Source organism: Ochotona princeps, chromosome X, assembly GCF_030435755.1.
Source record: "Ochotona princeps isolate mOchPri1 chromosome X, mOchPri1.hap1, whole genome shotgun sequence".
NCBI lineage: Eukaryota > Metazoa > Chordata > Mammalia > Lagomorpha > Ochotonidae > Ochotona > Ochotona princeps.
This window is the reverse complement of record NC_080865.1, coordinates 107,113,756-107,135,185: the sequence shown is the minus strand read 5'-3', so window position 1 is coordinate 107,135,185 and position 21,430 is coordinate 107,113,756. Positions and strand designations below refer to the sequence as shown.

The window sequence follows — 21,430 nt, the reverse complement described above, 5'->3', positions numbered from 1 at the left end:
TAAACAATTTATTTTTGTTGGAAAGGTGACATTACAGAGAAGCAGAGACAGAAAAATCTTCCATCTGCTGCTTCACTCCCAAGTGCACACAACGACTGGAGCTGAGCCAATCCAAACCCAGGAGCTTCTTCTGGGTCTCCTGCTTGGATGCAGGGTCCCAGGGTTTGGGCCGTCTTTGACTGCTTTCCCGGGCCACAAGCAGGAAGCTGGATGGGAAGTGGAGCAGCCAGGACACGGATTGGTGCCTATGTGGGATCCTGGAATGTGCAAGGCGAAGATAAAACCACTAGGCTATCATTCCAGGCCCAAAATAAATCTTAAAAAAAGCAAACCTGAGATCTGAGCTGATACATTTCTCAGCACAGGCTTTCTCCTTAGGTCTTACATGCATAAGTGAATACAAGCAACAGCTGGAAAATTGTCCAGAAGGCTTTCGTGACTTGAGAACAGGGATAATTATGGACCAAAAGGTAAAGGGAAGACATGGTCTGTTGCACATGGTCTGTTGCTTCCCCTCTGTGGCACTATCCTCCACAGCACTTAGGATGGCACGCTGCTTCACTACACTGATGCCCAGGAAGTGGCACTTACCTGTTTTTTGTTTGATTGATTGATTGTTTATAATCAAGAAAAAGTTTATTTGCTCTCTATGAACTCGATTAAATCTGTGAAAAAAGAAAATTTTTAAATGAATTTTAAACTGTTTTTAAGTTTTATTTTAGATGATCTTTACATAGTTGATATGGCTCAAAGGGTCAAGGGCTAGGGGAAAGTGAGTAAGACCATTGTTTCCACATTCTATTTCCTTCCTGTGTCTGGGGGAAGGGGAGAGATAAAAGGAGATGCTACACCCAGCCTCCCAATCATATCAGGGTCCCCGATGTGGGGCGTGCTCCAAGGGTCCTGCTCAAGTGGTTTCAATAGTTCAACAGTTCTGACTTGCTGCCAATCTTGCCATTCCAAGCACAATGAAATCTCTCCAGAATCCACTGGCTGACATAGTCCACCTTAGCGTCTCTGTTTGCCCAGATTTTCACTGCCAACACTTGGCTGGGGTAGTTGGTCAATTTGCTCTGTCCTATGTTGTGGTACCAGGTGCCCTCTGCAGGCTCTAATGTCCCATCGTATCCTCCATGTGCACCTGGATATGCTGTCCACTGCTCTAAGCCACGGAGGAGGCCCAGCTGTGACACATGCACTCCACGGTCAGACCATGGAAGCTGAGATTCTCTCCATGGTTGGGGTTCTGAGTCCAGCAATTCAGTTAGGGGGATTCCCCAAAGAAACCTCATCTGAGGTGATCCCAGACCTGATTCTTGTGAGTGCTTGTCAATACAGGGTCAAGCACAGTCTGTTGCCCCAATCAACTTACACACATGCTGGTGGTTGTAATTGCTGGGTCATTTCTGACTCCAGCCCCGAGTTTTACGCAAACCAACGGGTGTTGGAGCCCATCCCAATCCTGCCCACGATACACTTAGCCCTCACGTAGATCGGTGGGAGCTGCAGCCTAGTTGGAGTGACCCACAATCACCCCCACCATGCCCACCTCTGCCCTGGTTCCCATATGGGCTTGCAATATGTATAGCAGACTAGTCCAGTCTGTCCCACATCCCATTCAGCTTTTGTGCATGTCAATGGACATTGAAGCCTAGTTCGACCCAATCAGCCCCACTATCCAGCCCACGCACATGCCGGCAGGTGCCACTCTGTCTAGCCGTGCCTGTCCCAGTCCTGGATCTCATACTCACCAGTGGGAGTGGCAACCCAAAAGGGAGGTGCCCACTGTTTCCATACTGGGTCCACTCCCACTCCTGGATCCTGCACTCTCCAGGTTGATCTGCGGTTTAGCTTAACAGAATTAGCCTTCAGTGCCAGTATCTGTCAGCTGATGCTATGGCAGAAACCAACCAGTCCACACCCACTCTGGCTTATGCATGCACCAGTAGGAACAGTCAGTGCAGCCTGGCTTTCCCCTGATCCAGCTCACATGCAGGCCGACAGGTGTTGTAGCCCTGGCCAGCCTGGTCTGCCCCCAACCCTAGCTCTCACACTCACCAGTGGGAGTAGTGATCCAGCAGGGGAGCCCCACGCGGCCCCCCTACCAGGTTTGCTCCCTACCCCCGGGATCTCACATGTGCTGGTGGGGCGCTGTGGTCCAGTCTGGCATGGCCCACCTCACCTCAGCATTTGCCAGTGGGTGTTATAGCCTGGTCGGGCCTGGTGCTGCCCCAAGTTCCAGCTCTACAGTTCTGGCCCTAATGTAAACTGGCTGGTATTGCAGCCCAACTTGGCATGACCCACACTCCATTCTGGCTCTCAAATTTGCCAGCAGGTTATATGAACTTGCCTAGCCTGGCTCACCTCCCGACCTGTGCCAAATGTATGCTGGTGGGTACCTTTCCCTGGCCTGGTCTGGGCTGCTCCCTGTCTTTGTTCTTGTGCTCACCTGCAGGGACTGTGAGGGAAGTTGCCAAGCTCTTCCATCTTTCCTGACTGGACCTCACCCATTCTGGTTTTTACTGTTGGGTGCTACAGCCCTGTTAAGCCTGGTCCACACCCCGACAAGGCTCACACATGGCTCAGCAGGGACAGTGACCTAACCCAGCCCATCCTACACCCATCCTGGTTCTCATGAGCCCCAGTGCGTACTGTAGTCTAGCCAGTCCGGCACACTCCAGATCCTGTCCACCCCCATTCCAAGGGCAACTGCAGTCATGTCCAGACCAGACCACAGTCCCTACTCTGGCCCTCATGCTCACCAGTGGGAACCACAACGCAGCCATGGTGTCCCCTTAGCTCTGCAACCAGGCCTATGCCCAGACACAGATCTTGCACATGCCAGTGGTTGCTCTGACCCTGCTTGACATAGACCCCCACCTGTCTTGGCCTTTGTCTTCGGATGCTATGGCCTGGCCTGACCCGGCCAGCCCCCAGTCCCAACTCTCGCTGGTGGGTGCTACAACCTGGCCCTGCTCAGTCTGCCCCAATTCTGGCTCTTTGAGACTGGCAGGTGTGGTATCCTAGCCGAGAATGATCTGCACTCCAGCCTGGTTTCTGCACTTGTCAGTTGGCTAAGGTCTGCTTAGCCCTGCCTGGTCTGCCCCCTTCTAAATCCAAGCCACACAGTTGCCGACAGATAGAGCTACCTTGCCCAGCCTGCCCAATACCCAGGCCTGGACCATGTGCTCTCCAGCGGGAGCTATGACACAATGGGGGAGTTGCCCAGGTCCTCCCCTCCGGCTCACTCCCAGACCCAAATCTCACACATGCCAGCGGGTGCCAGGCCCCCACCCGGTATAGCCTGCCCCCTCTGCCCCAGCCTTTGTATGACCCAGCCCACCCCACACCCTAGTAGGGATGCACATGCAGGGCTGTAGCCTGGACCTGCCCAGCCCTGTCCCAGCCCCAGGACCCGTGATTGTTAGCAGATTCCATCATCACTCCTAGCTCAGCCTCTACCACCCCGACTCTTAAGCTACCCAGCGGGACTTGGATTTCCACACAGTTGGGCTCACATATCCCCTACAGAATCTACTCCCAGACTTGGTTCTCACACGTGCTGGTTGGTGTCATGGCCAGGTATAATGTGACCTGTCCACTATTCTGACACTCACTGTCATGTACTAGGATATAGCCCTGCCAGACAGGCCCCCAGCCCTAATGTTCGAGTGGCTGGCATGCGGTGGTCAGCCATGTTCCATGCTAACAAGCCCAGCCTCAGGACTCGCATATGGGTGGGAGAATCAGTCTGACCCAAAAAGTGTTTCAGTCTCTCCCCTTCAAATCAGCAGGTCTCAGTTCTCTTGCTTACCTGCAAGTTCAGTGGACTCGTTTGGGGAGTCCTTCTGTAGTCATTCCTCACCTATATTTATGGTGTTTTTTTCCCCAGGGATGTCCCTCAGCAGTAATTCTCACCTGGGCGTGAATGCACAGGCCACCACTCTCCCTCACCTGTGCGATCCTCCAGCCTCCCTGCATATCCTCAACCTCAAGTTCCTGGAGCGTGCTACTGGGTGGCCTGTGGGTTGTGCCCGGCACCCAGCCCGCCCAGCCTAGAGCCACTCCTGCCACTGTCAGCTGGGTGGGGGCAAAAGGACCCCTCAGCAGGGCCTCTGAGTCTGCCCACTTCTCCTGTGAAGCACACAGGATCTAGATGGCCCCCTCAAGTTAGTTTTGAGCTTCAGTGTTCTCTCTCATCAGGTTTTTGCCTCTATCTCTTAACTCTCCTCTTAGGTACCCTGAGAACAATTTGATGTGCCATAGACACTGGGTTTCTCCATTTCTGAATATTTTATTTTTTTTCTTCCTTGAAAACAAGGATATTATCACAAAATGAGGGATTCATGACAATAGCATGGTATGATTCAGTGAAATCATATTTATAACTAGATATTGAATGATTTGACATTCACATGACTTTTATACTTGCATTTGTTATCTTCCCCAATAGAATTGGAATAATCTCCAATTCTATCCCTTTTGTTGCAAATATCAATCAGTCTTTCATTCTTTCTTCTGGCTGAGTGATATTCCGGTGCGTGCGTGTGTGTGTGTGTGTGTGTGTGTGTGTGTGTATTCCGCATTTCCTTTAGCCAGCCATTAGTTGATAGACATCTAGCTTGATTCCATAGACTTGCTGTTGGGAAATGGGCTGCTATAAATATGGGTGGGTGGGACACCAATAACTCCTTTGTGTGCTGATATTTTAAAAAAGAAAGAGCATCTTTTTTTTTTTTTAAAGATTTACTTATTTTTATTGGGAAGTCAGATATACAGAGAGGAGGAGAGACAGAGAGGAAGATCTGCCATCCGATGATTCACTCCCCAAGTGGCTGCAATGGCCAGAGCTGAGCTGATCTGAAGCCAGGAGCCAGGAACTTCCTCCAGGTCTCCCACACGGGTGCAGGGTCCCAAGGCTTTGGGCCGTCCTCGACTGCTTTCCCAGGCCACAGGCAGGGAGCTGGATGGGAAGCGAAGCTGCCAGATTAGAACTGGCGCCCATATGGAATGTCGGTGCTTCGAGATGGAGGAGTAACCAGTTGAGCCACTACATCAGTCCCTCATGTGCTGACTTCCTTTGGATATATTCCCAGAATTGGGATGGCTAAGTAATGTGGTAGATTTATTATTTTTCCAAGGAATCTCCATACTGTTTTCTTTAATGACTGTACTAATTTGCATTCTTATTAATCATGTATTACACCCTTTAAATCTTGCCAACAGAATCCGGCATTGTAGCCTGGCGGCTAAGATCCTCACCTCGCAAGTGCCAGGATCCCATATGGGTACCAGTTCTATTCGTGGCAGCCTCGCTTCCCATCCAGCTCCCTGTTTGTGGCCTGGGAAGGCAGCGGAGGATGGCCCACAGCCTTGACCCTGCACCCGTGTGGGAGACCCGGAAGAGCTCCTGGCTTCAGATCGGCACATCTCTGGCTGTTGTAGCCACTTGGGGAGTGAATCAATGGACGGAAGATCTTCCTCTCTGTCCTCCTGTATGTATATCTGACTTTCCAATAAAAATAAATACTTCTTTAAAAAATCTTGCCAACATTTGTTGTTTCTTGATTGTTGGGTAACAGCTACTTACCTGGAGTGAAGGGATACCTCATTATGATCATCATTTGCGTTTCTCCGACAGTTGCTGATTCTGAGCATTTTTTTTTCATGCATTTCTTCCTTTGAAAAATATCCATTCATATTCCTTATCCATTTCTTAACTGTAATATTTTGTCATTGTTGAGTTTCTTGAGCTCTTTATAGATCCTGGATAGTAATCCTTTATCAGTTGCGTAGTTGGCAAATATTTTCTCCTGCTCATTGCCTCTTTGCTTGATTGTGTTTCCTTTGCTGTACAGACATTTCATAGCTTGATGTAATCTCATTTGTCTCTTGACTTTTATTACATGTGCTTCTGGGGTCTCATCCAAGAAGTCTTTACTAGTTGGTGTCTTAAAGAGGTTCCCCAAGTTTTCCTGCAATAATTTAATGATATTGGGTTGTACATTTAGGTTCTTGATTCATTGTGAATTGAGTTTTGTAGAAGATGTAGGGTCTTGTTTCAACTTCTGCACCCATTTGTTGAAGAGACTCTTCTTTCCAGGAATTGGTTCCAGCTCCTTTGTCAAAGTTGATTGTTACTGCATGGATTAATTTCTGGTGTTTCTATTCTGTTCCATTAGTTCATATGTGTCAGTGCTAGGCTGTTTTGATTATAACTGTCATGTAACATGTCTTGAAATATGATATTGTCATACCTCTATCTTTGTTTTTATTGTTTAAGATCACTTTGAGTATTCAGGGACACTTTTGTTTCCATATGAAAGTGAGGATTATTTTTCTAGATTTGAAAAGATGTCCTTGGTATTATGATTGGAGGCATACTGCATCTCTAAACTGCTTTGCGTAGTATGGATATTTTGATAATAGTAATTCTTCCAATCCATGAACATCAAAGATGTTTTTGTGTCTTCTATTTCTTTTCTTGGTGTTTTGTAATTTTAGTGATAGAAGTTGTTCACATCCTTGGTTAAATTTTTTCCCAAAGTATTTACTTTTTTTGTAGTTATTGTGAATACGACGGATTTTGTAAGTTCTTTCTAGGCTGTAGCAGTATTAGTGTATACATACACTATTGATTTTTGTGTGTTAATTCTATCTTTTGCAACTTTGCTGAATTCCTTTTTTAAAAAGGCTCATTTTTACTCGAAAGTCAGAGTTATAGAGAGGAAAGGAGAGACAGAGAGAAATATCTTCCTTCCGCTAGTTCACTCCCCACCCCCCGCCCCACCCCGCCCCAATGGCTGCAACACCCAGAGCTCAGCTGATTTGAAGCCAGGAACCAGGAACCTCTTCCAGGTCTCCCACACAGGTGCAGGGTCCCAAGGCTTTGGGCCGTCCTCGACTGCTTTCCCAGGCCACAAGCAGGGAGCTGGATGGGAAGTGCAGCTGCCGGGATTAGAACTGTTCATATGGGATTGCTGTTGTTGCGGACAGAGGCTTATCCTGATACTCTACTGCAGCAGCCCTTTTGTTGAATTCTCTCATTATTCTGAACAGTCTCTTAGTATAACCCTTTGGATCCCCTATACTTAGGATCAGCAAATAGGGAATAATTTGACTTCTCCCTTCCCCGTTTGTATCCCTATTGCTTAATTAATTGCTCTAGTTAAAACGTCCAAAACTGTAATAGTAATAGTAATGATAATAAAAATGGTTGTCTGGTCCTAAATCTTAGTAGAGATGCTTGAAATTGCTTTTCCCCTCCCCCAAGGTTTCTTTATTTTAAAGACAGAGTCTCTCTCTTTCACACACACACACACACACACACGAGGTAGAGACAAAGAGACAGAGAACAGAGATCTTCCATCCACTGGCCCATTCCCCAAATGGCTGTAATAGCCAGGTCTGGGCCAGGCAAAAACCAGGAACTTCATCTGGGTCTCCAACGTGGGTTGCAAGCACCCAAGGAGTTGGACCATTTTGTGTTGCCTCTCCTGGAACTGAACAAGAAATGGAGCTTGACAGCCCAGACAACAGAATATGTCAACAGTAAGGCTAGGTCTTCTGAAACTCTTCTGGGACATGTCCATAATCTGACCTTTGCCATGACTTTGGGTTCTTGGAAAGTCCTGAAAGGGGAGTGACAATGCTTATCACAAGATGGTATCTCATTGCAGGATGAGATTTTGCTTCTCTTTCACAGCTCAGGCAGTAAGTTGATTGTTCCAAATCATGTTCTGTAAATGGAATTGGGAGGACCTGTTTACCTGGTGGAGTATGACTTTTACTGATTGGATAGTTTAAAGCACAGGATGCTTAAACTGAGTATATTTCATGCCATTACAGTTGATTGACTGATTCACATCATGTGCCAGTATTCTTAGTTGATTTAAGAACCCCTAAACACAGGCCGGCACAATAGCTCAGTAGCTGAATCCTCACCTTGCATCCGCCAGGATCCCATATGGGCACTGGTTTGTGTCCTGACTGCTCCACTTCCCTTCCACTTCACTGATTCTGACATGGGAAAGCAGCTGAGGACAACCCAAAGCCTTGGGACCCTGCACCCACGTGGGAGACCCGGAATGAAGCTCCTGGCTTTGGATCAGCTCAGCTCTGGCCATTGTGGACGCTTGGGGAGTGAACCAACAGATGGGAGATTTTTCTCTCCGTATCTCCTTCTCTCTGTATATTTGTCTTTCCAATAAAATAGATAGCTCATTCTCTAAAACAATAACAAAAAACCCTAATGGCTGATCGGTGCTGTTCCCCTCTTCCCTCTTCCATGTGTGGTAGAATGGCACCGGCCAGAGAGTCAAGACTCCTGAGCTTCCACGAGTCGGCCTCTGACTCCTTTTTTGGGACGGCTTTGTTCAACTCGCAACAGAGCATCTAGAACTTGAACTCATCTGGGGTGCTAGCACTGCCAACAGCGGCTTAACCTGGTGTGCCACAACATTGATCATGTCTGCTGGTATTTCTTACTCATACTGAACCCCTTATTCACAACATTCCCGCGTTACAGTGCTTATGATGGAGGAGATCATTATAAGCCAACAGATTCGTCTTACTATGCGTCTCATTACCTTGAAACACCAGGCCCCATAAAACGGTGAAATGCTTGGAGTATTGAAGACTCAGTTGCAAGCACTAGTCAGGTGAAAGTATGCTGAAAGCTTGGGTTCTCTGTCTCACAGGCTGAATCAACGCTTTGAATCAGTGAGCATCACGTGCGGCTGCTTCTCTTAGCCAGAATTAGCTGTGGTTCCTAGAATCTGGAGCTGCGAATTGAAACAGTTGCTCCCACTGTTACACTTAAAATCTACTCTCGAAGTATTTCTCTACATCCCCACTGGTTGGGAGGTCTTTGTTTCCAAGGGAGGAATGCATGTTTTCAAGTTTTGGAGTCAAAGCCATTTCACTTGTATTTGGATCATGTGACTTCATTAGGACATCAAAAACTTGAGCGCGCAGAGCTGGTCGCAATACACAATGCTCTTTGGGGGATGGGTACACAGATTATCTGAAAACAATTGAGTGCAACAGGGAAATCTAGGAGGAGTCTTGCTTTTCTTCCTCCCTGAACTTGGCGGCCCAGTGACAGGAAGGAGGACAGGCACTCCGGGGCTGAGCTCGCCTCAGGGCGCGGCGTTCCTGGCCAGCGCTCTTTCCTGACCACCCACCCGCCTAGGCGCAGATTTAGCCTGGCCGCGGGGTTCCTGGGGCAGGCGGGTGGCACCGCGCGCTCTGCCTCGGGTGCTTGGGCACTGCCGTACTTGTACTTGTTCGAAGTGGCTCCTCGGGTGTCGCTGCTCGCTGCTCTCGTCGTTTTCTAGGGTCCCTGACGACGGAGCCCATCCCGTCACCGGGGACCGCGGCACACAGAGGCGGGGGTCGCCGGGGCCTCACGGGGCGGCGCTGGGCTAGAGGGCAGGCGCTGGGCCCGCCCCGCCGGCATCCCTGGCCCGACTTCCTCCTGCCGCGGGCAGCCGGCCCAGCTGGAGGAAGCGGCGGCGGCGGCCACGATGAGCGCGGGCGACGCAGTGTGCACTGGTTGGCTTGTCAAGTCGCCCCCTGAGAGAAAGCTTCAGCGCTATGTGAGTAGGGGTGCCGCCACTCGCTGGCCTTGCCCTCCAGCGGTCCCCGGCTGCTAGGAGCCTCAGGACTCTGTGCGCCCGGCTGCAGCCGCTCCGGCTCCCGGGGCTGCAGGCGCAGCCGCTGGAAGGACAGCAAGCTCTCACGTCGAGCCAGCGTCGTCGCTGTTCTGGGCAGCGGGTCGGGTGTCCCGTCCTATGGTTAGTGAGGCTCAGTGGCTCTCGCAGGCCACTGACCGTTAAGGCGGGGCGCGTCTCGGTGCAGGAGAGGCGGAAAAAGTCATCCCGAAACAGTGCCCTGTCCGTGGCGGGGTGTAGACCCGAGGCTCTTCGTGGGCCCTTGCGCCTGGGGTGGGGAGGAGGGAGGCAGAGTGGGGGCGGCCGGGCGGGCGGGATGCGGCCAGGGTCAGGCGGGCAAGACTGTCGAGTAGCTGTCACGGGACGTTGTGTCCGGAGCCTCCAGCAGGTCCTCGGTTCTCCTCGCGAGGCTTCGGCGCCGCCTTGGGGTTTCTGCTGACAGGGTGCTTTGTTAGTGTTAGCCCTGGGCCCCCAGGACGGTTGGAACAGCGCATCTCGCCGCACATTCCTTTACCGGATTTAGATGTGCCACTGATGGAGCACACGCGCAGTGGCTCTCAAAGTTCCCCTACGAAAGGCAGTTGGCACCGAATGTTCCTCAGCAGTTAGCAAGAATCGCTGCAGTCCCCAGAGGGCTGCTTGCTGTTTTTGATGAATCCATGTTGTTCCTAACTGCTAATTTCTCAGTCACTCTAGCCAAGAAATGCGCTGACAGCAGCCACATAGGAAGCAACCCACGCCAGAGGTGATGGAGCCTATTGTCTTGTGCCCTCCAACTGCTCTCTCTGTTCGGGCCAACTTTGACAAATATTTTTGTGCCCGATTTCGTAGATGTGTCCTGGAACTGGAATATGAGGCATTAAAATCATGTAAAAACACTTCCACAATTGTGTGCTCAATACCTCTCTGTATATTCACCTCCTCACTCTTCGGATAGTTAGCAAAATTTTTGTTGTCTCGTCTGCTCAATGGCAGTTTGCAGGCGCCGGTGTTCTATTTAGCAGATAAAATAGGAAATGTAGACATGCCTCAATGCTAAGTCCCCAAGTTCATAGGTCCCATTGCGACACCTCTCAGCCTCGGCAGCACCCGGCTACAAAGGAGAGACGCAGAAGCCTAGGGCTGTGTGCCTAGTCGAGGCTTCCGCCCTCAGTCTCCTCTTTGCTTTAGGAAACGTGAGACTTCCACGGTGCTGCTCACTTTCCAGTAGATGATTCACAAAAACAAGCACAGCAGAGGACAATGTGGAGTATTTTCCCTGGTATTTACACCTCGTCCTAGGCAGAGGAGCATAGGAAAGTCAAGGTCTGCATATTGATTTTTCTCTCCCTTAAGTCACGATGTTTTGTTTTTTTTCTGCAAAGCAGCTGTCCTTTGAAACAACACCTCCAGAAATCTCTTTCCTCAAATCACTAAGCTCTGCACGAATCTATGTTGCCGCTAGGTGGCGATCATAGGTTCCTTACATGGAGCCTGCAGACATGGTTGTGCACCAGATTAGGGCCTAGAAATAGAGACAGGTTTTCCCCTGATTCCAGTCCTCAAAGACTCCGCACTCTGATGTCTATAACTGTAACGTAGCTGTACTTGGTGGCACAACCAGGACAAAAACCTCAGTTCTTGATACTGCCAGGCCCACCAACGGCAGGCCAGCAGTTTGCTGTTCCAAGTAGAAGTTCAGTCTGATTTTAGGTTCACATTACAATAGTTCGCATTTATTAAATGTTTATACGTGCCAGTTGCTGTTGTAATCTTTGGAAATAACCTTTTCCTTGGATCTACAACTTGCACATATTATCAACCATTCTGTAATCTTGTGTCATTGTATTTAAAATATCTGTTGTAAATCATAAAATTCAAAATATGATTTATTCTTAATATATAATGCTTTCAGTGACAAATCTAAGAATTCTTCATCTATTCTAAAATCACTCCTATTTTTTTCTGACATTTTTACCATTTTGTAAAAGTTTTGAGGTTTATGACATGTTCATTTCCTAGCATATGGATTGCACTTGCTACATTACCATTTATTGAGTATTTTTCTCCATTGACTTATTGTAGCAACTGTTTCAAAATTCAATTTATTTATGGAGATTTATTTTTGGATTCTCTACTCTTTTGCATTTATTTATTCATCTTTATTAACCTACAGCACAATGAGTGTTATATAGAAATGCTCAAACTCAATATCCTTTGAATTGTTAGGGAAAGCACTCAGTTTTTCAACAGCTGTAGACTTTTGGTGGGTGTCTTTGGCCAAATTGGAGAAGTTCTCTTGTGTTGCTAGTTTAGTGAGACTTCTTACCATAAACTGGAGTTTGTTGAGGGATTTTCTTACAGAAATAAGAACACGGTTTCCTTTTTTGTCTGTTGCTATGGTGAATTATGTTGATTAATGTTTGAGTGTTGAACCAGGTTTGAATTCCTACATAAACTTCGTGTGGCTGTATTGTTCTTTTTGTAGCTTGCTAAATTTGTTTTGCTGGTATTTTGATTGAGACAATTTGTACCTCTGTTAGTAGGAAATATTGACCTTTTGTACTCTTTGTCTCCTTTTTTATACTGACATGATTCTGCTGTCATAAACCAAAATGGGAATGTTCCCGGCTATTGCATTTTCTGAAATACGTTGTGTTCAAAATGGCTCATTAACGAGAGGTGGGTTGTGGGTGGAGAGGCCTGCTCTTGAACCTGCACCCAAAGAGAATATTGCAGGAGGCAGCTTTGCCCGCTTGGCCATAGTGCTGGCCCCTCAGCTTGTCATTGACATTTCATGTCTGTCTTTATATTCAATAGGCTTGTAGTATACAGCCTGTACTTGCTCCTTGCTGTTTGGGGTTTTCTTATCTGCTTTGTTTTAATTAGGGTATTTATTTCATTCATATACAGTATGGTTGTTGAAATGTTTGCATTAAAGCATTGAAATCTGCTGTCTTGCTAGCTGTTCCCATTGGTTGTGTTGTTTACTTCTATTGCCCCTTGTTTCTCATGGACTAACTGCGCCCCCTTCTTGTTGCATTTTTCTTCGTTAGTAATGAGTTGGAGACTGATTTCATACAGCCCTAATTGTCAATTCCATGTTCAGTCCTTTGTGTTAGAAGGTTGCTCTGTGTTGGATGTTCACTTGGATGTACATTAGAAACATGGCACATTGCTGCTGATTTTGCTTTAGACAATCATTTTCTTTTCTTTTTAAGCAAATTAAAATAGGGTGAGATTCCTTTGTGTATTTCATCTTTACTACTGTTCATTTCTGTCCAAACTTTTGTCTGCTGCCATATTCCTTGTCCCTGATGCATCTTAATTGATATTTAATATAGTGCGGGTCTGCTCATGGTGAATGCTTTTTTTTTTTTTGGTCTAAGAATGCAAGTTTCCCCTTTATTTTGAAAAATGTTTTCACTGCATATGCAATTCTGAGTTCCTGGGTTTAAAAACCTTCTTGTTGTTGTTTTTCTTTCAACACCTTAAAAATACCTCTATATTGCCTTCTGACTTCAGATTCTTTCTGCAGCTGCTGCCTTTTCCTTCTTTGCTTCTTCCTTTCCATTTCTTTCCCTTTCCTTCCTTCCTTCTTTCCTTCTTCCTTCCTTAAGATTTACTTAATATTTACAAAAAAGATTTATTTTTTTTAATTGAAAAGGCAAATTTACAGAGACAAGGAGATACAGAAAGATCTTCTGTCCGCTGGTTCACTCCGCCAATCCAAACCCAAGAGCCAAGAGCTTCTTCCCGGTCTCCCACGTGGGTGCAGGGTCCCAAAGCTTTGGGCCGTCCTCCACTGTTTTCCCAGGCCACAAGCAGGGAGCTGGATGGGAAGTGGAGCTGCCGGGATTAGAACCGGTGCCCATATGGGATATTGGTGCTATAGGCAAAAGATCAGCCTGTATGCCACCATGCTGGCCCCAGTATCATGAGTCTTCTATCTACTACCTTGCTGTTTGTTCTCTAGTTTCCTTTTGTCATTGCTGTTTCAGATTATTTCTTATGATTAAATTTAATCTTCTTTGGTGGCTGTACTTTTTTGTCTTTCTTTTCTATTATAGTGGTTACATTAGGCCTTTAGTATAACTTAGAAATGTACACTCCTTCTCCCCCCAAAAGCCAAAATGTACATTCTCATTTACCCTATTATGGAGTTTATGCTAATGTTCTCACCTCAACATCTAAACCCCACACTACTTTTTTTTGTTGTTGCTTTTAAATAGTGAATTTTATCTCAAGAGCTTTTTAAAATAGGAAGAATGTGGGGCAGACATGCGATGCAGTGGTCATGCTGCTACATGGAACACATACGTGCTACATGAGAATGGCTGCGACGGAGTCTCAGCTCCCCCATTTCCACCTACATGGGAGAATCAGGTAGAGTTCCAGGCTCCTGGCTTCTGCCTTCTCCAGCCCTGGCTGTTAATGACATTTAGGAATGATCCAAACAGATGAAATATCTACCTCTTTTGGTTTGTCCTTTCTTTCAAATAAATAAATAAATAAATAAATAAATATTTTTTCAAAACTAGAAAACCATTTTTAAAATTTATCAATAAATTTCCTATATCCAATGCTTCTCATTCCTGTTTCCATTTGATAGTTGTTTGTGGCATTCAACAATGTCTTCTTTCATTTTGTTTGTTTTTATTTATTGGAAAGGCAAAGAAAGAAAGAAAGGAAAGCAGAGTCAGAGAGAGAAGGGAGGAAGAGAGAGATTTTCCAGTCACCGATTCTTTGTTCCCAAACACTTGTGATAGGCAGGGCTGGGCCAGCCAGACCCGGAGCCAGGAGATCCATCCAGGTTTCCCAGATGATTAGCAGGGATACTAGTACCAGGACCACCAATATGCTGCCTTCTGCCCAGGCACATTGGAAGCAGAGGTGGGAACTTGAACTGGCTGCCAGGATTGCATGACATCTGCCCCTCATGTTTTCATTTTTTTTTTTGAAAAGGCAGATAAACACAAAGAAGGAGATACAAAGAGAAAGGTCCTCTGTCTACCAGTTCCCTCCATAAGTGGTCACTGTCACCAGAGCCAAGCCAATCCAAAGTCAGGAGCCCGGGACCTCCTGGTCTCCCAGGCGGGTGCAGGGTCCCAAGGATTTGGGCCGTCCTCCATTGCTTTCCCAGGCCACAAGCAGGGAGCTGGATGGGAACTGGGGCAGCCGGAACATGAATTGGTGCCCATATGGGATCCTGGTGGATGGAAGGTGAGAATTTAGCCACCAGGCTATCATGTCAGGGCCTCACGTTTTCATTTTTTAAAAGATTTTTAAAGTTTATTCAAAATATAGCATGACAGAGAGGGGGAGACACACACAGACAAAAACACGTGTGCACGTGCACACATAGAGAAAGGTGCCTTCCAGGTCATGTTTTCACTTTCATTCATTTTCAGGTATTTTCTAATTTCCTTTGTGATTTATTATAATAAGGTGTTGTTTAGAAGTGTGTTACTTAGTGTCCAGATATTTGGCTTCAAATATCAACAGAGCCTAGAATTAGAAATTCTTATTTAGCTTTTGTTTTTGTAAGGCTGGACTCTTTTTTATTTGAGAGACAGAGAGACATATAAAGCAAGAGAACTCCTGTCTACTAGGTCACTCTGTCTCCCTTGTCCCTCTCTCTTCACACACACCCCTACCTTACAGTGGCTTGGGGATGGCTCAGCTGAAGCTGGGAGCCAGGAGCTGCAAGTCAATTCAACTCTCCCATGTGAGTGGCAGGAATCCAATTACCTGAACCAAAATAAAACAACAAAGAACCCCACAAAACATCCATATAAGCTCCCCACCCCAGTAGAATTTGTATTTTAGATATCAAAACCAAACAAGTTTTTAGCACAAATGGATTTAACCTAAGTATGTTGATTCTATCCCTGGCACATATTCAACACTTTTGGTGATATAATTGGGTACAGGGATGTGAATAGAGGCCCGCAATGATGCTACAGTCACAGGCCACAGCTGGTAGCAGACCAATACACTCAAATGTGGGACACATGAAGCCTAGCCAATATACTAACCACTTCAGCATAAATGAGAATCTTGTTGAGAAATACCTTACTTAACAGAGGCTGTTTCTGATTAGGTGAAGACAAAGGCCAGCAACTTGGGTAAGCCTTCCTCCATTAACCCCATCTACCATGACTTTGAAAGATGGACAAGCACCTCCTGCAGTCGATGGGCTCAAGATTTTATGTTATATTTACAAGGATATTCTTTTTTTTTTTTATAATCCTTTTTATTGTATTGTTGTTGACAATCTTTACATAGTTAACTATAGTTGAAGGAAAATCAAGAAAGAGAAGAAAAAAAAAAAAGGTTCAGGGGGATAGGGAGGTGGGCAATGCTATTATGTCCATATTGTTTCCATCATGTATCTGAGGTAAAAGGGGATATTGAGGGAGAAGCCCCACCCGGTTTCCCGCCCACCCCAAGTCCCGGATGTGGGGCATGCTCTGAGATATGTGCTCAAGTGGAGTTAATAGTTCTCCAGTTATGAGTCACTGCCAGTTTCGCTCGATGAGGTGGTCCACTGATTGATATGGTCCATCATGAAGTCTCCATTTGTCCCATATTTCGCTGCCAACATGTAGCTGAGATGAATGATTGTCCTATTCTGTCTTCTGTCTTTTCTTGGTTAGAGTTCTGAGTCCAGCAGTTCGATTGGGGAGATCTCCAAAGATACTTTGAGGTATTCCCAGACCAGATTCTTGTATGTTCTAGCAAGCACAGGGCCCGGCACAGTCCATCACCCTGATCAGCTGGTGGTTGCAATTGCTGTGTTGGTTCTGTTTTCAGTCCCGAGTTGCACTGGAACCAATGGGTGTTGCAGTCCAGTCTGCTTCGGCCCTTACATCAACCAGTGGGAGCTGTAGCCTAGTTGGGGCGACCCACAATAACCCCCACCAGACCGCCCCCTACCCTGGTTTGCCAGTATGTGTAGCAGAAGACCAATCTGTCCCCCATCCCATTTGGCTCTGGTACTTGTCAATGGGTATTAAAGCTTAGTTCTATCTAATCAACTCAACCATCCAGCCCTCACAGATGTTATTGAGTGCCTCTCTATCTAGCCATCCCAGCCCCCATCCTAGTTTTCATGCCCTCCCACGGGAATAGTGACCCAAGAAGGGGGAACCCACTTTTTCCCTCCCAGGTCTCTCTGTCCCGGTTTATGCACTCTTTAGGTGGTCCTGTGATTTGACTCGACAGAATTAGTCCCCAGTGCCAGCTTCTGCCAGCTGATGCTGTGGCCCTGATCTTGTCCACATGCAGCGCACAGGTGTTATAGCCTTGCTTAGTCGTGTCTGTCTCTATCCCAGCCAACACTCTCCAGTGGGAGTGGTTGTCCAGCGAGGGGACCAGCCCCTTAACCCCCCCGCCAGCTCTGCCCCTCCCTTCCTGGATCTCACGTGTGCTGGATGGGTGCTGCATTCATATCCAGTACAGGCAACCACGCCCTGGCGTTCCATAATGTGTACTGGTTTTGTCGCAACCAAACCCGGCCCATTCCACACTCTGTTCTGGTGATCGGATTTGCCAGAGGATGACATGAACTGATTCAGCCTGGTCTGCTCCTGACCCATGCCGAATGCATGCCAGTGGGAAACTTTCCATGGCCTATTCTGGGCTGTTTCCAATCATGCTTCTCGCGCTTACCTGCAGGGACTGTGTCCTGCCAGAGGAGTTGCCCAGGCTCCTCCATCAGAACCCCTCCCAATGCCAGATTTTGCGCTTGCCAGGGGGTTCTTGAGCCAACCCTACTCAGTTCACCTCCTGTCCTAGCAGGAACAGTGGCTTTTCCTGGCTGGCTTTCACCCCATTCTGACTCTTGTTGTTGGATGTTTCAGCCCAGCCATGGCTCGTCCATACCCACATACAGCTCACACATGGCTCAGAAGGGGATTGAGACCCAGCCTAGTCAGTCCCACATCTACCCTGTTTCTCCATAACACCAGATGGTGCTGGGAATTGAACCGGCCTGGTGCATCCAATCCCAGCCCACACTAGTGCCTCGGGTGACTGCAACTGTTTCCTAGATAGAACACAGCCCCCATTCCAGCACATACACCCCTTGGTGGGAACCTCATCCCAGCTGTGGCATCCCAGATTGGGACCGTTCCTAGCCGTAAATCACGCACCTGCACGTGGTTGCTCCGAGGACCATTAGGTGCCAGCCTGCTACACAAGCCGGAGCTTATCTTTTACTTGATAGGTGTTCAAACCTCAGCATTATTAAGGGATTGGAAGTTCTTCAAAGGAAGAGTTACTGGCATTGGGAATCTTTAGGATTGACTCAGATCCCAGAAATAGTGGGGTCACTCTAGAGCTATCTCAGCAGCGATTCAGATGTCCAATACCCGAGAGCTCCCCGGCCGGGCGGCCAGCAGGCACAGCCTGGCGCAAAATAGCGCACTGGCTGCCCTGGCCCAGCCCGCCATGAGCCATGGGCACATGGCGGACTGGGTTCGGGATCCGAGCTAGACGTCCTCTCCCGCAGCCCTCGGCTCGCCTCTGGCAGCCGGAGGTTAAATCCTGCAGGCCCAAGGTTGCGCCCCTCCCCAATGCCGTTCACCCACCACCCAATGAGGGTGGTGGGTGGGTCCCGGACATGCCCAGTCACGGAGGCCTCCCCCCTCGGCGTACTCACCCCAGAAGGAAGCAGGCCGCACCCAGGCATGTCCGGGCCCAGCCCGCCATGAGCCATGGGCACATGGCGGACTGGGTTCGGGATCCGAGCTAGACGTCCTCTCCCGCAGCCCTCGGCTCGCCTCTGGCAGCCGGAGGTTAAATCCTGCAGGCCCAAGGTTGCGCCCCTCCCCAATCCCGTTCACCCACCACCCAATGAGGGTGGTGGGTGGGTCCCGGACATGCCCAGTCACGGAGGCCTCCCCCCTCGGCGTACTCACCCCAGAAGGAAGCAGGCCGCACCCAGGCATGTCCGGGCCCAGCCCGCCATGAGCCATGGGCACATGGCGGACTGGGTTCGGGATCCGAGCTAGACGTCCTCTCCCGCAGCCCTCGGCTCGCCTCTGGCAGCCGGAGGTTAAATCCTGCAGGCCCAAGGTTGCGCCCCTCCCCAATGCCGTTCACCCACCACCCAATGAGGGTGGTGGGTGGGTCCCGGACATGCCCAGTCACGGAGGCCTCCCCCCTCGGCGTACTCACCCCAGAAGGAAGCAGGCCGCACCCAGGCATGTCCGGGCCCAGCCCGCCATGAGCCATGGGCACATGGCGGACTGGGTTCGGGATCCGAGCTAGACGTCCTCTCCCGCAGCCCTCGGCTCGCCTCTCTCAAGGATATTCTTTTTTTAATTTTATTTTTATTATTATTATTATCATTTTATGATACTGTTCCATAGGCTCCTGGCATTTCCCTTATCCCCTCCCAATTCTCCCACCCACCTGGTTCCTCTATATCATTACTAAAATATAGTTCTTCATACACAGTCATATGTCCATCATTGCGGGTATGGACAATGGCAGAGAGTCCAGCATCCTGATTTCAAGATATAGTGAACAGTTTCATTGTAAGTCCATCTTTGTCTGGAAGCAGAAATGCATACCACACTACATCCTCACATCTGGGTGTTAGTCTCCATTTCACAGCTACTGTACATCCCCTTAAATGAAAAGTCATGATACAAAATCAACAATAGAAAGAAAAATAGAAATTTACAATGCCATGAAGTTAAATGACATGTTGCTAGATATGACAGTCTCCACTACACAGCTACTATACATCCCCTTAAATGTAAAGCCACAAAACAAAATAACATCAGGAAGAAAAAAGAAATTAACACCACCATGAAGTTAAATAACATGCTATTAAATGACTAATGTGTAGCTGAAGAAATGAGAGTCAAGAACCTTCTTGAAGAAAATGATGCTACTGTATGATCTACGAGTCACTGAATGGTTTAATCAGAAGAAAGTGTTTTGAAGAGATGAAACTGACAGAAAACAACAAAACCTATGCAATATAGATTCCGCTGATTTTTGTTGGTGAAATGTGTCTCTTCTAGACAATAGATGGGTTTTGTTTTTTAATCCAGACTACTAATCTATGATGCTTGATTGAGCTTAAGCCATTTACATTCAAGAGTTTAATATATCTATGGGTGGTACTTTGGTCCTATCATTTTAGGAATGGGTTGTTCATTGGTTTAGTCTTCTGTTGTCATTTTACTGTGATGTTCTTCCCGTTTGCCTTTGGTTTTGGTAGGTGCTATTCCTCTTTGTGAAGAGATCATCTTGAAGTGTCATTTGTAGGGCAGGTTTGGAAGAGGCAAATTCTTTTAACTTTTCTTGACTGTGGAAGAATTTTACTTCATTTTCAAAGACAAAAGAAAGCTATGCTGGATATGTTATCCTAGGCTGACAATTTTTAGAATCTGGAATATGTCGCTCCATTCTCTTCTTGCCTGTAGAGTTTCCTGTGAGAGATCTCCTGTGAGTTTAATTGGCATTCCTTTCTATGTCAGTTGATTTTTTTGAACTGCACATTTCAGGATCTTTTCCTTATGTTCGATTGAAGGGAGCTTGATGATCATGTGTGGTTGTGAAGATCGCTTTTAGATCAGGCCTGTTGGGAGTTCTGTGCCCCTGCTGGATCTTTTTTGCCCAATTCTTTCTCTAGATTAGGGTATTTTTCCTTTATTATTTCATTAAATACATTTGCAAACTCAGCTTCTCTTTCTTCACCTTCTGGGACTCCTATAACTCTTTTTTTAAAAAGATTTATTATTTATTTTTATTGGAAAGTCAGATATACAGAGAGGAGGAGAGACAGAGAGGAAGATCTTCTGTCCGATGATTCACTCCCCAAGTGAGCCGCAACGGCCGGTGCTGTGCCGATCCAAAGCCGGGAACCAGGAACCTCTTCTGGGTCTCCCATGCGGGTGCAGGGTCCCAAGGCATTGGGCCGTCCTCCACTGCTTTCCCAGGCCACAAGCAGGGAGCTGGATGGGAAGTGGAGCTGCTGGGATTAGAACCGGTGCCCACATGGGATCCCAGCACGTTAAAGGCGAGGACTTTAGTCACTAGGCCACGCCGCTGGGCCCTCCCATAACTCTTATATTTGACCTTCAAATAGTGTCTTTCAATTCTTGAATACTAAATAAATAATAAAAAAGTAAAAAAAATAACAAAAATAAAACAAAACAAAAATTCAATTCTTGAATACTTTTTTCGGCCTGATCCAGCGCTTCCAGCTTTTTTGTTTGCTTCCCCCTGATGACAGGAAATATCTTCCAATTCTGAGATCCTTTCTTCTACCTCCTTCATTCTATTTTGTACACTCTCCATTGCACTTTTTTTTTTAAAGATTTATTTTTATTACAAAGTCAGATATACACAGAGGAGGAGAGACAGAGAGGAAGATCTTCCGTCCGATGATTCACTCCCCAAGTGAGTGCAATGGCCAGTGCTGCGCTGATCTGAAGCCGGGAACCTGGAACCTCCTCCAGGTCTCCCACATGGGTGCAGGGTCCCAATGCCCTGGGCCATCCTCGACTGCTTTCCCAGGCCACAAGCAGGGAGCTGGATGGGAAGTGGAGCTGCCGGGATTAGAACCAGTGTCCATATGGGATCCCGGTGTGTTCAAGGCAAGGACTTTAGCCGCTAGGCCACGCCGCTGGGCCCCCATTGTACTTTTAATTTGCTCTACTGTGTTCTTAATTTCTGATATATCAGCCTTGATTTACTTTATTGCTGCAATTGCTTGTGTAAAATATTCCTTAAATTCTTTGAACTCTTGTATG

General features: G+C 47.3%; 1 protein-coding gene across 2 annotated transcripts in view; it reads left to right on the top strand.

Moving 5' to 3' along the window:
- Positions 1-8,997: 8,997 nt before the first annotated feature.
- Positions 8,998-21,430, top strand: part of GAB3 (GRB2 associated binding protein 3) — an 80,867-nt gene continuing 68,434 nt past the window's right edge. The window contains exon 1 of one of the 2 annotated variants that reach the window (XM_058658504.1): positions 8,998-9,599. In XM_058658504.1, the coding sequence (XP_058514487.1) occupies positions 9,528-9,599 (72 nt within the window). In that variant the 5' untranslated portion in view covers positions 8,998-9,527. The remainder of the gene's footprint in view (positions 9,600-21,430) is intronic. The other variant, XM_058658503.1, reaches the window with a different exon arrangement.